The sequence below is a fragment of the Choloepus didactylus genome, chromosome 12 (assembly GCF_015220235.1).
Source record: "Choloepus didactylus isolate mChoDid1 chromosome 12, mChoDid1.pri, whole genome shotgun sequence".
NCBI lineage: Eukaryota > Metazoa > Chordata > Mammalia > Pilosa > Megalonychidae > Choloepus > Choloepus didactylus.
Window position 1 is genome coordinate 87,490,201 of NC_051318.1, and position 16,207 is coordinate 87,506,407.

The 16,207-nt window shown below is 40.0% G+C and overlaps 1 protein-coding gene across 1 annotated transcript in view; it reads left to right on the forward strand.

Moving 5' to 3' along the window:
• Positions 1 to 11,935: 11,935 nt before the first annotated feature.
• NAA16 (N-alpha-acetyltransferase 16, NatA auxiliary subunit) overlaps positions 11,936 to 16,207 on the forward strand; it is an 81,252-nt gene continuing 76,980 nt past the window's right edge. The window contains 1 exon segment of the mRNA XM_037800050.1: positions 11,936 to 12,236. Within this exon segment, the coding sequence (XP_037655978.1) occupies positions 12,183 to 12,236 (54 nt within the window). The 5' untranslated portion in view covers positions 11,936 to 12,182.

Below are 16,207 nucleotides of genomic sequence, written 5' to 3' on the forward strand. Positions count from 1 at the left end.
ATGTATTATATATACAGCTTTGTTCTTGTCCACAAAATAAGCTTAAATATGTAAAAATTCATTGAAATATGCATGAAAATTTATGCATTTTCTGGATGTTCTTCGAGTTTACAAAATTTCTAAAGAAATTTGTGTTTGGTACTAGAAATATTCGTCTCCCCTATTTTTTAAGAAAGAAAGTATTGTGGTATATTTATATTAAAATGTGAAGATGTTCACAATATAGCATTAAGTGAAAGTCTGTTAAAAAATATCCAGAAAACTATTCCATTTAAAAATAACATATTCCCAGAGTAATTTGGGAATAGAATAAAAAGTATTTTCAAAGCCTCCTTGAGGAACTGGGGAAAAAATGTGGAAATATTAAACCTTCCCACCTGGGGAATTACTGATATTCTCACAAGCATTGGGGACTACCAAATTAGTAGGCCAAGCCCTCAATCTTGGGGCTTGCCCTTATGAAGCTTATTATGGCAAAGGAGAAGCTAAGCCTACTTATAATGGTGCCTAAGAGTCTCCCCCAGAGAACCTCTTGAAATGAATTTGTAATGGACACTGACAATTTGATGTCGATCTGTACCCCCCTCATTCATCTTGGAGGCCAATTCAATGTGTGAGACCATTGTTCCAGAATGGCAAAGGGGTGGGGGTTAGGGAATTTCACTTAGTTTCCTCTTAGAGAACCCCTTTTCCAGATTGTGTTAAAGAGTCTGAGGATGCTCTTGTGTCTGGAGCACTAATGAAAAGGTTGATTTGGATATTTCTACAGGGATTCCAAGTCAATCAGTCGTCCACCTAGGGCTTTTCCAAGAGAAACAGAGCACCAGGACTTCTTCAGACCTGGACATTCTTTGGGATCCAGACAAGCATGGGGCTAGGGAATGGTTCCAGGCTAAGTTGAAATCTTAGATCCCATCTGGGAAATTTTCAGAAGCACTGAAAGAAACATAAAATCGCAGCACAAAAGCCATGGTATACTATGGCCTATGAAGATGTGCCTGGTGTTTTGGTTCTCCGGAGTTTAGGCTTTGACCACATCCTAAGGTATTCCAAAACTCTTGAGACATTCCATAATGTGAAGATTGGCAGTGGGTTGACAAAATGCCAACCAGAAATATTTTTCTACAGAAAAAGTGAAATCAGGATTACCTAGCAATTTAATACAAAATTCAAACACTCACTAAAAGTGGAAAAGCAATAGTAAAACAAAGATTATTCCATTTATATTCTTATAAATTCTTTTCTATGAGGGAAGCAGAACACACAAAAAAGTGGAAAGGTGGCATTTTTTTATTTTGGTACATTCATATTGGTTCTTAATTTTTTCTTAGTTTGAGAAAAGCTAAGAAATGTGCCACCTGCTGCTATTGTTGCAACTAGCTCACCCTCAAGTAATTTTCAGTCAGGGAAGTTGGAGTCTTTGAAAAGTCCATTTGAAGTCTCTCAGCCACTGAAACTCTGGTTCATTTCTCTTCCCTCTTTTGGTCCAGCAGGCTTTCTCAATCCTACATTGCCAGGTCCAGGCTCATCCTCAGGAGTCATCTCCTGAGAGTCAGGTCCCAACGTAGTGGGGAAGGCAGTGAGTTTACCTGCAGAGTTGGCTTAGAGAGAGAGACTACAACTGAGCAGCAAAATAGGTTCTCCTTTTACTCTTAAAAAAAAAAAAAAGTAAAGCAAAGGCAGGTCAAATACTCACAGATCCTGGCGATATCCCTTCTCTCCTCCTAAACTAGTTTAAGCATAGGTTGAATTCAACTTAAATGAGGTCTTTTAGTGTTGTCCCCTACAACTTCTTAGGAATTCATCTCCTCCATCTGTCATCCTAAATATCATGCTAAATATTTTTCTTAAACCATTTACTTCAGTTTTGAAATGTACATTTTCAAATCTTCATTTTAATAAGTTTTAGTTGTTTTTTTTTTTTTATCTTTTTCTCCTGACAGTAACCTTCAAATATCCTTTAAAGGTGGCAGTGTTTTCCAGTTTACAATCAAAATGATCTACATTGAGAAGTAAAATGTAATGTATATTGTAAAGTCTTTTGAGAAGAGTGTATAAGAATATCAGAATAGCAAATAAAAACATAAGTAAAACATGGTTTAGGGAAAGATAATGACAAAACCAAACCAAACCAAAAAAAAAAAAAAAGTTTTGCTTTTAAAAAAAGTTTTCAGCATTTTTATTATACAACATTTCAAAGGTACGCACAAGTAGAGAGAATGAACGCATTACACAGCTTAGTTAGCAACACCTGCTCTTCTTGTTTCATTCATTCTCAAATACACATTACAAAAATTTTTTTCCTGGAATATTTCAAGGCAAATCCCAGACATCATATCGTTTTACCTGTTTTATTACCTAAATTGTTTACCTATAAATACTTTAGTGTGTATACTTAACAGCCAAAGTCTTTTTAAAAAAGAATATTATATGACCATTACTCATTTCCAACAAAATTAACAATTTCCTTGTGTGTATGTGTGTTGGTATATAGATATGTATCTTTTTCTAACCTTTCTGTTATAAAAAAATTCAAATATATTCAAAAACAGGGAATATAATGAACCCCCATGTACCAGTCTTAACAACTATCAACTCATTGTTTCACTTACTCTTCCCACCTCCCTACCCCCACCTCTCCCCATCTCCACTGGATTATTTTGAAGCAAATATTTACCATCTGTAAATATTTCAGTGTCTCTAGAAGATAAAATTTTTAAAAAATATAAGCACCCCTAAAAATTAAAAATTGATCCTTAATTTTATCAAATATCCACAGTCAGTGTTCACATTTCCCTGATTTTGTCAGATTTTTTTTTGCAGTTTGTTCATATCAGAATTCAAACAAGGCCTATATGTAGCAATTGGTTGCAGTGTTTTGTTTATCTATGGGTTCTCCTTTTTTTTCCTTGCCATATATTTGTTAAAGAAAAGAGATCCTTGGCCTTGAAGTTTCTAGATTTATGTTGTAGGGTTTAACATGTTTCTTTGTTTGCTTTATTTCCTATAAACTGGTCTAGAAGCTTAATCAGATTCAGGATCATATTTTTTGGCAAAACTACTTCATAGGTGGTGTGCCAGTTTGGATATATTATGTCCCCCAAAATGACACGTTCTTTGATGCAGTCTTGTGTGGGAAGACGTTATTGGTGTTGATTAGATTGGAATTCTTTGATTGAGGTTTTCCATGGAGATGTGACTCAATCAACTATGAGTGAAACGTTTGATTGGATAATTTCCATGGAGGCATTACCCTGCCCATTCAGGGTGGGTGTTAATTGGATCACTGGAGTTGTATAAAGGAATTCATAGACAGAGGAACTCAGAGCAGCTGTAAGTGACATTTTGGAGAGCAACTGAGATATTTTGAAGATGACTGTTGAAAGCAGACTCTTGCTCTGGAAAAGCTAAGAGAGGACAAACACCCCAAGAGCAACATTTTGAAGAACCCACAGGAACTGAGAGAGGAGCTAGAATACAACCCAGAATCAGCAGATGCCAGCCATGTGCCTTCCCAGCTTAGAGAGGTTTTCCTGGACACCACTGGCCTTCCTTCATTGAAGGTACCCGATTACTGATGCCTTACCTCGGACACTTTATGACCTTAAGACTGTAACTGTGTAACCAAATAAATCCCCTTTATTAAAGCCAATCCATTTCTGGTATTTTGCTTAATGGCAGCATTAGCAAACTGGAACAGGTGGGGTTAGATATTTCAATCAGAAGGCACAAAATATCCTGTCGGGTCTTTTATGACATGAAAAGTTCTTGATTGTCTACATCCATTATTTTATTAACTTACAACATAGTGGTATTTTTCATTCCTTCCTCATTTATTAGCTAGAACTTTCATAAAGAGAAAATTCCTCTCATCAACTATTGGCTGCACTTGTTTTCACAATATTTAGACGGAAAAATTAAAACTTTGTTAAAGTGGTGTTCCGGACACCATTGGCCTTTCTTCAGTAAAGGTATTCTCTTGTTGATGCCTTAGTTTGGACATTTTTTTGGCTGTAGGACTGTAAATTTGTAGCCAAATAAACCCCCTTTATAAAAGCCAGTCCATTTCTGGTATTTTGCATAATGGTAGCATTAGCAAACTAGAACAGCATAGAGGAGTGTTGTTGGGATGTGGAGTGTCCCAAAAAAGAATTTGGTTGGAGTTGCTATAGTCAGAAATTATACATAGATATGTCACCTCTCTAGGAGAACAGCAGTCTCTGTATTCTCTTTCTTGGCTAATGTGGGAGGCAAGATGTTGGACCCCCGAAGTAACAGCAATGCTGAAACCTCTTTTGCAATGGCATAAAAGGCTTTCAGTGCCACTCTGACATTTTACTAATCCCACCAGCTGGGATCTCATCTTCAATGACATGTTATTTCTGAGTTAAAAGAAATAACTCAAGTTTCCTCTGGGTTAAAAGAATGCTGGCAAATTTCTTCTCATTTAAAATAATTAGAAAAATACCAGAATAGATTGGCAAAACTTATTATTTATCTCTCTAGCTAAGCCAACTTGGCAGGTGAACTCACTGCCCTACCCCCACATGGGACCTAACTCCCAGGGGTATAAATCTTCCTGGCAACACAGGATATGACTCCCAGGGATGAATCTGGACCCGGCATCATGGGATTGAGAATATCTTCTTGACCGAAAGGGGGATGCGAGATGAAACAAAATAAAGTTTCAGTGGCTGAGAGATTTCACATGGAGTTGAGAGGTCACTCTGGTGGGCACTCTTACGCACTATATAGATAGCCCTTTTTAGGTTTTAATGTATTGGAATAGCTGGAAGTAAATACCTGAAACTGTCGAACTGCAACCCAGTGGCCTTGACTCTTGAAGACGATTGTATAACAGTGTAGCTTACAAGGGGTGACAGTGTGACTGTGAAAGCCTTGTGGTCATACTCCCTTTTTCCAGTGTATGGATGGATAAGTAGAAAAATGGAAACAGAAACTAAATGAAAAATAGGGTGGGACGGGGGCGGGGATGATTTCGGTGTTCTTTTTTATGTTTACGTTTTCTGATTTTTACTTTTTCTGGTATAAGGAAAATGTTCAAAAAAATAGATTGGGGTGATGAATGCACAACTATATGATGGTACTGTGAACAGTTGATTGTACATCATGGATGATTTTATGGTATGTGAATATATCTCAATGAAACCAAATCTGATTATTAAAAAAAAATGGAAAATGTTTTGTAATTTTTAAATAAATTAAAATCTTTAATTGTAAAAAAAAAAAAAGGGTGGGCAATTATTGATGATTACAAGATTAAGCATAGAAGTAGGAGGTTTAAAGAGGGTAGAGGTGAAGTTCTTTGGAGATGAGGCCAATGAAATTGTAAGGCTAGGATTTTGAATCATCCACATAGATACTGGAATAACCCCAAATGGATGCCAGGAGTTGAAGTGGAAAAGACGACTGTGAATTGGCAAATGAATGAATAAAGGAAAATGACAAAGAAGAGATAGAAGAGCTGGTGGGTACATATGCAAAGTAAATTTCCTTTTTCTTAGATGAAAATTCTAGTTTGGAAGGGCAATGGGATAAAAAAAATGTTGATGCTTCCCCACCAACCTTTATTGTATGTAGGGATAGGGAGAAGCAAAATGAGAAATAATATCCTAGGGTTGGGTATCAATTACAGCAAGGAGGTAGACAGAGTGCTCAGCCAAGGGGACTAAGGAGAAAGTAGAACGGAAAGGTGTGGCCTGGAGAACATCAGTGGGAGGATGAGTTTGGAGAAAAAGCACAGGGCCAAACAAACAAACAAACAAAAAAGAGTATAAAAGAGGTGAGATGACCCCAAAGGCTTAAATTTGATGATACTTTTGAGAGGCACAGTGGTATTCATTATTCTGACTACAACTCTTGTGTAAAGGTGTTTCTTTCCTGACCCTGCCAATTCTAGACCACATTCACTGTTTGTGGCCCCATCAGCTGTAGGTGGCTGGGTTGCCAAGGGTTTCAAATTGAATCTTGGGGATGAGGGCTGTTGTTTTTCTGCCACATCTATATTGTCTTGAGAGAAAGGGTGGCATATACTAAAGGTTGGATTAGGGCGAGAATGCTTTCAAGCAGTGAATCTCACTCTGGCTGCACATTACAATTACCTGGGAAGTTTTTTTTTAAATGAAATTTTATTGAGGTACATTCACAAACCATACACTCATCCACAGTGTACAATCAGATGTTCACAGTACCATTATATAGTTGCACATTCATCACAACAATCAATTTTTGAGCATTTTCATTACCACAAAAAAAGAATAAGAATAAAAATTATAGTAAAAAAGAACACCCAAAAGATCTCATACCCCTCTTCCTCCCTATTATTCATTTACTTTCTGTCCTCATTTTTTCTACTCATCTGTCCATACACTGGATAAAGGGAATGGCTACCACAAGGTTTTCACAATCACACGGTCACACAGTGTAAGCTATATAGTTAATACAATCATCTTCAAGAATCAAGGCTACTGGGTTGCAGTTCAACAGTTTCAGGTATTTCCTTCTAGCTATTCCAATACACTAAAACTAAAAAGGGATATCTACATAATGCATAAGAATAACCTCCAGAATGACCTCTCAACTCCATGTGAAATCTCTCAGTCACTGAAACTTTATTTTGTTTCATTTCTTTTTCCCCTTTTGTCAAGAAGTCTTTCTCAATTTCACAATGCCAGGTCCAGGTTCATCCCTGGGAATCGTGTCCCACGTTGCCAGGAAGACTTACACCCTTGGGAGTCATGACCTGGAAAGCTTTTAAAACTATGATGCCCAGGGTCCACCCACCCCAACTGAATCAGAATTTATGGAGGTGGGATTCAGCCATCAGTAGTTTTTTTTTAAGCTCCTTACATAATTCAAAGTTGCAGCCGCAGTTGAGAACCATGGCCTTCAAATAATTTACAATCTATAAAACATAAAGCAGGATAAGACAAGTACATATAAAAAGGAAAAAATGGCATGTGAATTCATAGGAGAGAGAGCTCTCGTCTACTGGGAATACTTGGAAAGACTTTATGAAAGCAATGCCATTTGAGATGCTCCTTGAAGGATTTAAAGAAATAAAAATTTGGTTGTGGAAAATAGTTTGGTGGTTCCTTTATAAGTTAATCATAAATAAATCACCATGAGACCCAGCAATTCCACTCCTAGGTATATACCCTAAAGAAATGAAACACGTGTTCAAAGAAAAACTTGTACACTCATGTTTATAGCAGCATTATTCACAATAGCCAAAAAGTATAATCAACCAAAATGTTCATCAGCTGATGAATGGATAAACAAAATGTGATAAATTGTGATACATGCTTTGACATGGATGCAGGTTGAAAACATTAAGCCAAGTGAAATAAGACAGATGCAAAAGGACAAATATTGTATGATTTCATTCATATGAAATATCCAGAATAGTCAAATCCACAAAGACAGAAGGCAGATTAGTTGTTGCCAGGGGCTGGAAGGAGAGGAGAATGGGGATTTTCTGCTTAATTGGTATGGAGTTTACATTTGGGGTGATAAAAATGTTCTGGAACTGGATAGTGGTGGTGATTGTGTAACAGTGTGAATACACTTAATGCTACTCAATTTTAAAACAGTGAAAAATCATAAATTTTATGTTACGCACATTTTACCACCACCTCCCCCCGACGCGCACACACACACACACACACACATGCAGATAAAGATTAAGGTAGTGAAAGAACAATTTCTGATAAAACTATGAGGTGGAGCAAAGGTATGGCCTCCACAAAGTACCAGGCTTGAAACAGCTGGTGTTTCTACTAGTCTTTAAGGTGATTGTGGGGACAAAGTGAAACAAAAATTTGAGAACAGAGACCGAGCTCTAGAAAATGAGAGGCCACAGAAAGTTCTGATACACTGAGTGACCCATTCAGAGTTCTGCATTAAGAAAGAGTTACTGAGTAAAATAAAATGGGGAGGAGAGAGTCTAGAAGTAGAAGGACTAGTTAGGAGGCTTTTGCAATATTTACTTTTAAAGTGGAATGGGAATGGAAAAGAGAGCAGGGAGAAACACAACAGTAGGAAATGCTAACAGGACATCTAGTTGGAGATAACAGACAAGCAGGAATGAAATCTAGGAGGTCAGAAGAGGGCTTGAAACTGGAGACAGTTACAGGGGCAGGAGAATTTATTGATTCTGTATTGCTGGTGTATTAATTCTGCATGTGCTGAGAATTAATTCTGCATGTGCAAAGCATGCTCAATGGCCACATTTTATTGCAGTTGTTGGAAAAGAAAGCAGAATCATCTAGAAAACCTATATTTAGGAGAAGGAAGAGGATGTATGGAGATGATAGAGAATGACTAGGAAGAGAGATAGAAGGAAACCCAGGATTCTTATGAGTCTCTGGGACCTAAGGAAGAGGTAAGTAAGAAGGAGAGGGTTGTCCACTGGATGAATGCTTCTGAGAGGTTAAGGAGACTGTGGACTGAGAAGATCTTTGGATTTCACCAATAGGCAATCTCCAAAATGTCAGCTCGATGAGGACAGATATTTTTGCTTGTGAGAAGACTGCTTGTCACATTACGGGGTGCTCAATGATGAGCACTGAACAAATAAATTGACAACATTTGAGAGAACACTTTCTGAAGACTGTTGGAGGCAGAAGCCAAATCTTAAGGAACAGAGTTACCTCTTTCCTAGAAGAAATCACATTAACCCTTGTCCTCTTCTTTCATTTTCCACAGGCAGTCAGAGCGACCTCTTAAAAAATAGATCATGTCACTTCTCTGCTTAAAATGCTTCAATGGCTTTCTGTGGAACTAGGAATAAAGTCAAACCAAGCCTCCTTGCACAACATGACCTAACTTTTCAATCTAACTTCACTCCACTTTCCCTCTCACTCACCACACTCCAGCTGCCTATTTGAACCTGGAGTTCTCACCTGTCTCTTTTATTCCTTTGCCTTGCCAAACTGTTCATGCATTAGGGATTTTGCTCTTGGTTGCCTTTGTCTACAATTTGTTCTCCCACCTTTTCACTTTTGTTAGTTACCTTCTCTCTGTTCGCATGTCATTACCTCCTTAGAAAGGGCTTTCTAGATCATTCCTGAGTACCTGGCTTCAAGTAGCCTTTTCCTCGACCCCCATTGCCCTTGTGACCTTGTTTTATTTCCTTCAGAAGACTTCCCATGGTCTGGAATTATCTTCTGTGTTTATTGTTTGTGTCCTCCCACTAAATTATAAATCATATAAAGAGAGAGAAAATGCCAACAACCAGGAGAATAACTGTTGAATAAATGTTCTGGGAAACAAAAGGGGATGAGAACAAGAGCTCAAAAAGAGGAATGAAAGTGCCATTTATTTCTCAAAAAATAAGAGCAAGGAAGGTAGAAGAGAGCAGAAACACTATGGAATCTGAGATGTCATGCATTATGCAACCTGTTATTTTCCCATCAGCCTTTAGTTACAGGTTAAATTGGTTGTGGAAATAGCAGCAAATTACTTGATTTCCCCCCTGCCATCTGGCTGTGTAAGATATGCTGTGTACATGGGGTGGAGAAAATCCTTTTCTAGATTCTTTTCTCCTTGGCTTTACTAAGGCTTAGCAAGAGAATCACTGGTGCATATTATTCATGTAAAAAAGAAAGCCTTGGGAATTATTAAGGTCTTTACAGATGCTGATATTGTTATTTTATTCTGTGCATGAATCTAAAGGAGGTATGCCCTGCCTGAAGCACCAGGAAGGAACATCTGGGTGGATGGATGCCTGCCATGTCTGCAAAGAAGCTTCAGCATTCTTCCTGACAGACAGCTTTCACCACAGTTCGAGAGTCCCAGTGGAAGGAGAAATAAGCTCATATTTACAAGAGCATTTGTTTTTTTTCTCCAAGGGCTTTGAAATGACTAAGCATTACATTCACATAACCCTGCTGTGAAACAAATTACAATAATGTTATTATAACCCCATTTGATGTTGAAAGGTGGAAATAAGATTTGCTCCAGACTAAACAGGAGGTTAGTAATAAAATTATAACCACTGGCTAATCCAGGCCATGTGATCGTGCATACACTACATCTTTTATACATGCTAAAATTCCGGCTGACAACTCCTAGCAACACAATTAGCACTCTCTTAAATTCCCCATCTCTCTTTTCTCCCTTACCCTGGTGTAAATAGACAACAAAGGTATGTGTGCTGGGTATGTGAGGAACAGGTGAGGAGAACATTAAATATGAATATTTGTAATCACCCACTTGCCAGTCTTCTGGATTGCTGGTTTCCTTTGTGCTGCTGGGCCACCAGGGAGTTGGGGGAGGGGGGCCAGAAGTGGAAGGAAGGGGTAGGAAAGGGGAAAAATTGGCAGTGATGGGAGGCTTCAGAGTGCAAATGAAGAACCAGAATCGGCTGCCTGATTTGGGGTTGTGGGAGAGCGATGGTGGATGAGGGTGAAGGTTTGGTAGCTACCACAGTTATGCAGGACTAGGCCCACAGGAAACTTTCATAAAAGATAAAAATAACTTGGTCTCAAAATATTTACAGGTGGGATTATATCCCCTCCCCCCCATTCTGCCTTTTTCTTTTACTTTCTTTTTAATTTAATTGTCATTTTGAAATAGACCTTGAGTTGAGGCAGAATGTCTTGGGCCTCCTGAGGTACATTCTAGAAAAGTCCATGTTCTGTGAGAGTCAAAGGACAGCCTGACTGGAGCACTGGAGCACTGGATCATTGGCTTTTCCTGTGATTAATCCTTTACTCCTAAGAGTATAGATACATTGGGAGGCAAAGAATCTTCAGGAATGAGTAACATCAGGTGAGCAACAGTGAGTAGCGACTGTGAAATTGGTTGGGTGTAAGGGGCTGTGAGCAGGCCCTTTTCTGCCCCTGCTTGACTGTCCGGGGTGGGTGTGGGGGGAGCGCTGCCAGATAGGGTGCCACCCAGCCAAGCTTCCCATGCAGCCCTCCTTGCGCACGAGCTCTTAACAGCTCAGGGAGCTTCGTTTCCATCAAGAACACACAGGCCTTCATGGACCTCCACCCTTTTTAACAGTCCCTTCCCCATTTTAAGACTCCTCTGATGCCTTCTCCCATTTCCCACCAAGTCAGGCTATAGGGGAAAAAATTAAGTCCCAGCCTATTCTGATTGCAGCAGTTAAATTCAATTATGCATTTAGGTGTCATAAATATGCACAAATTAAGATAGAGAACATGTATAAATAAGTTTATATATTTAATATTTATATACACCTTAAAATAAACCCACATTGTTTGTGTGGTTATTCTTGCCACGGACACACATCTGCATCTTTCTCGACTTACCATTACATGTCACCTCGCTGCGTTTTCTGCAGAGTGCGAATGTTCCCGAGTTGGAAGATGTTGGGTTGGAGCCCTGTTTCAAACGGGATAATTATATGGCTTGTATGAAGGGGAACCTTCTGAGGTTAGAGTAGGTGGATTCAGAGGGTCAACGCCTCCATAAAATCACGGTAATTCCCACTGAAAATGCTATGTGTTCTAAACTGCAGGGAATCTTTTTTTCTAATATGTAAAATGTGCTTTCACATCAAGTAGTCCATTTCAGGCCCTTCCCTGGGGCCTCACATACACTGTATATAGTTCTTTGGTCTGCAGTACGAGAACGCTTCTCTTAAGAGTCCAAACTGAAGGAAAAAAGAAGAAAATTAGGTTTGCATCAAGGGTCTACTTTACGTAGAGCACTGATAAGTTACTGAATGGGGGAAAATGCAAAAAAAAAATCATATTCAGAAATCACTAAAATTATTTTGGGCAATAAGCTTAAAAGCCAGGGCGTCGGGTGATGTGCTACGATGCGTGAAACCCAGGGACATCTGATGAAAGCTCGCGCTGGGCAGCCCACGGCCGGCGCCCCCGCACCCCCCATCCCGGCGGCGCCATGCGCATGCGCACCCACACCCCGCTCCAAGGGGGCGGGCCCTGGCTGCCATCTTGCGGCGCGCGGGATCCCCTTGCTGCCCGCCTAGAAGCAAGGTTGGAACGAAAGGGTGTCCTGGTCAGTCTGCCTTGCCGTCACCACTAGCCCTGTTCTGGCTGCCCACTCCCAACTCTAGGCCCATGAACTGAGCCGACGCCTGCGGCCCGACTCTCCTCAGCCCTCTCCCCGGCGCCCAGCTACTGCGAAGCGGAGTTCCCGGGCCCCTTGCCTCTTTGCCGGCCGCGATGCCGAACGTGCAGCTGCCGCCCAAGGAGAGTAATCTCTTCAAACGCATCTTGGTGAGTGGCCGGAGGGCGAGCCGCGGACCCCGGTTGTCCCCGGCCCGGCGCGGCCGGCGTTCTGACAGCGGTTCCTGCGTGGGCCGGGCTCCGCCTCGCCGCGCGTCTTTGTTTATCTGCGAGCCTGCAGGACAGAGTTCCCCGCCTCGGCCGCGCCACCCGAGTCCTTCCTCCGCGCAGTTCCTCCCTCTGCAGCCGCTCGCCTGGCTCCCGCCGCGCTCTTTCCAGAAACTTCACGCCTCCCGTAGTCACCCCTTTGCGGGCTGACAGGTCGGACGCCCTCTGTCGTGCTTCATGGCTGGAGTTTCAGCCTCCCCCTTCCCAGGTCTTTGGCTCATCACTCACTGCTTTACGTTTAATCGGTTGCAGAACGCACCCCAATATTTATTAGAGTATTAAAAAGAGTGGGAGCGATCCAGTGGCGGGGCGGAGCTCCGATTTATACCGGAGGATAAAACAGGACACTTTAGGAAGCCAAACCTGGTACGACGTCCCTTTGGGTGAGAGTGGACATGTTTTTAAAATACCGTATTTACCGTTTTTGGGACGTGAATACGTGACTTGAATTGCATTGCTAAGTTAGCGTAAATTCGAATACAGCCCTTTCATTACTTTTAACTCGAGTAGACCTTGCCTTGAGTAAGCCGCCTGAACCTACTGGCTTCGTAATTGAGGGGAGCACTTTGTTTCCCAGCAGAAAGCTGAATAATGGTCGGCTAATGGTGACCGCCGCCGTGTGGAGAGGAAAGTTTTCAGTGAGTTAAGTGCCAGCGGCCCTGGTGCCCTCACGGTTTTCCAGGTTCTGTTCTACCGGAGAAAAGCAGCATACTTTTGCTTTTCTCCATGTCAGCTGGGGGCCCCCTCAACTGCAGAACGACCAAGTCCAGCGGGTTTAACCCCTTACTATAGGCAAGTCTGCGCGAGTTAAAAGTAATGGGAACTCTATTCCAGTTTTTCTTAAATGAGCAATAGAGTGGAACTCACTTTTAGTTGATTTTTTCCTCTAAAAAGAAGCCTTTAGATATGAAGGGTGAATTTAGTTAGAGCTTGTGTTGGCTATATGACTGTTAACCATTGCTTAGCTTCTCTATGCATACAGTAATTTCAGAGTAGTTTTAACTACTATCAGGGGCATATAAAAATTCTTAGTAACGGTTGTTTCACACCAAAAGAATCTTCATACTTAGTGTTCAGAATGTTAAAAAAGATACTGAATAGATGGGATGAAAATTTCGTGTCAGTTTTATATGGTGCTTAATGTTGGGCAAGTAACAAATAAAAACATAAAAGTACTAATAAATATAAGCATCATGTCACATTGTTTCATTGGGCTTTCTTCCCCCCATTCATAGTTTTCTAATACCTTCACATTTTTCACAATGTGAAATTGGAGAAGAGAACTTTTCCTTTCAGTTTTTTTTTTTAATTAGAGAAATTGTGGGGATACAGAACAATCATGCGTAAAATACAGGATTCCCATACACTGTCCTGCCACCAACACCCTGCATTGGTGTGGGTCATTTGTTAACAGTTGATGTTAGCATATTTTTACAACTGTACTATTAATTAAAGCTCATGGTTTAATTTAGGGCTTACTGCAAAGTGTAGTTCCATGGATTTTTTTTAAAAAAATTTTTATTCTGTTACTATACATTCAGTTTAACATTTTCCCTTTTAATCATATTCAGATATGTATATTTCAGTGCTGTTAATGGTGTTCACAATATTGTGCTACCATCACCACCATCCATTACCAAAATATTTCCATCATTCCAAATAGGAACCCTGTACATTTTAAGCCTTAATTTCCCATTCCATATCCCTACCCCATCCCTGGTAATCTATACTGTGGATTCTGACTCTATGACTTTGCTCATTCTAATCATTTCAAATCAGTGAGATCATACAATATGATAAGTGAGATCATACAATTTGTGTGTCTCATTTCACTCAGCATGATATCTTCAAAGTTCATCCATGTTGTTGTACGTAGCATGACTTTATTGCTTTTTACGGCTGAATAATAATCTGTTGTATGTATATACCACATTCTGTTTATCCATTCAGCAGTTGATGGACACTTGGATAGCTTCCATCTTTTGGCAATTATGAATAGGGCTGTTATGAAAACTAATTTGCAAATATCTATTTGAGTCCCTGCTTGCAATTCTTTTGGGTATACCCAAAAGATTAGATTACCAGTCATACGTAGTTCTATACTTAGTGTTCTGAGAAACCACCAGACTGTTTTCCAGAGCTGTTGTGCCATTTCACTTTGCCACCAACAGTGAATGAGTGTTCATATTTCTCTGTATCCTTGCCAAAACTTATTTTCAATTTTTTCAATAGCAGCCATTCTTATGGGTGTGAAATGTTATCTTTCTGTGGTTTTGATTTGCATTTCCCTGATGGCTAATGATGGTGAGCATATTTTCATGTGCTTTCTGGCCATATATTTATCTTCTTTGGAGAGATGGCTGTTCAAATCTTTTGCCCATTTTTTAAATTGGGTGGTTTATCTTTTTAAGTTGAAGGATTTCTTTATATATACTGGATATTATTCCTTTATTGGTGTTCTAGTTTGCTAATGCTGCTGGAATGCAAAACACCAGAAATGGATTGGCTTTTATAAAAGGGGGTTTATTTGGTTACACAGTTACAGTCTTAAGGCCATAAAGTGTCCAAGGTAATGCATCAGCAATAGGGTACCTTCACTGGAGGATGGCCAGTGGCCTCTGGAAAACCTCTGTTAGCTGGGAAGGCACATGGATGGCATCTGCCCCAGAGTTCTGGTTTCAAAATGGCTTTCTCCCAGGACATTCCTCTGGGCTTCAGCTTCTCTCCAAAATGTCACTCTCAGTTGCTCTTGGGGCATTTGTCCTCTCTTTGCTGCTCTGGAGCAAAAGTCTGCTTTCAAAGGCTGTCTCCATAATGTCTCTGTAAAACTGCAGTTCCTCTCTCAGCTCCTGTGCATTCTTCAAAGTGTCCCTCTTGGCTGTAGCAAGTTTGCTCCTTCTGTTTGAGTTTATATAGTGCTCCAGTAAACTCATCAAGGCCCATGCTGAATGGGTGGGGCCACATCTCCATGGAAACTAGCCAATCAGAGTCATCACCCACAGTTGGGTGGGGCACATCTCTATGGAAACACTCAAAGAATTACAGTCTAATCAACACTGATATGTCTGCCCACCCAAGATTACATCAAATATAATGGCATTTTTGGGGGACATAATACATTCAAACCAGCACAATTGGATAGTGGTTTCCAAAAATTTTCTCCCATTGTGTAGGTTGTTGTTTTACTTTCATGATGAAGTCCTTCAAGGTACAAAGTTAAATTCTGATGAGGTCCCATTTATCTATTTTTTTTCTTTTGTTGCTTGTGCTTTGGGTCTAAAATCTAAGAAACCATTGCCTAACACAAGGTCCTGAAGATGCTTCCCTATGTTTTCTTTTGGAGTTTTGATAGTTCTATCTCTTATATTAAGGTCTTTGATCCATTTTGAGTTTTTTGTATATAGTGTTAGGTGCGGGGGATGTGATGTGTGTTCCTTTTATTTTTTTTGGCAAATGGAGATCCAATTTTCCCAGCACCATTTGTTGAAGAGACTATTCTTTCCTAATGGACTGGTCTTTGCCACCTTGTCAAAAATCAGTTGACCATAAATGTGAAAGTTGATTTCTGAGCTCTCAGCTCTATTCCACTGGTATATATGTCTATACTTGTGCCAGTCCCATGCTCTTTTGATTACTGTGGATTTGTAATAAGTTTTAAGATCGGGAAGTGAGTCCTCCAACTTCATTCTTTTTCAAGGTAGCCTTAGCTATTTGGGACCCTTCCATATAAATTTGATGATTGGCTTTTCCATTTCTATAAAGAAGGTTGTTGGAATTTTGATAGGGATTGCATTGAATCTATAAATTGCTTTGGGTAGTATTGACATCTAAATGATATTTAGTATTCCAATACA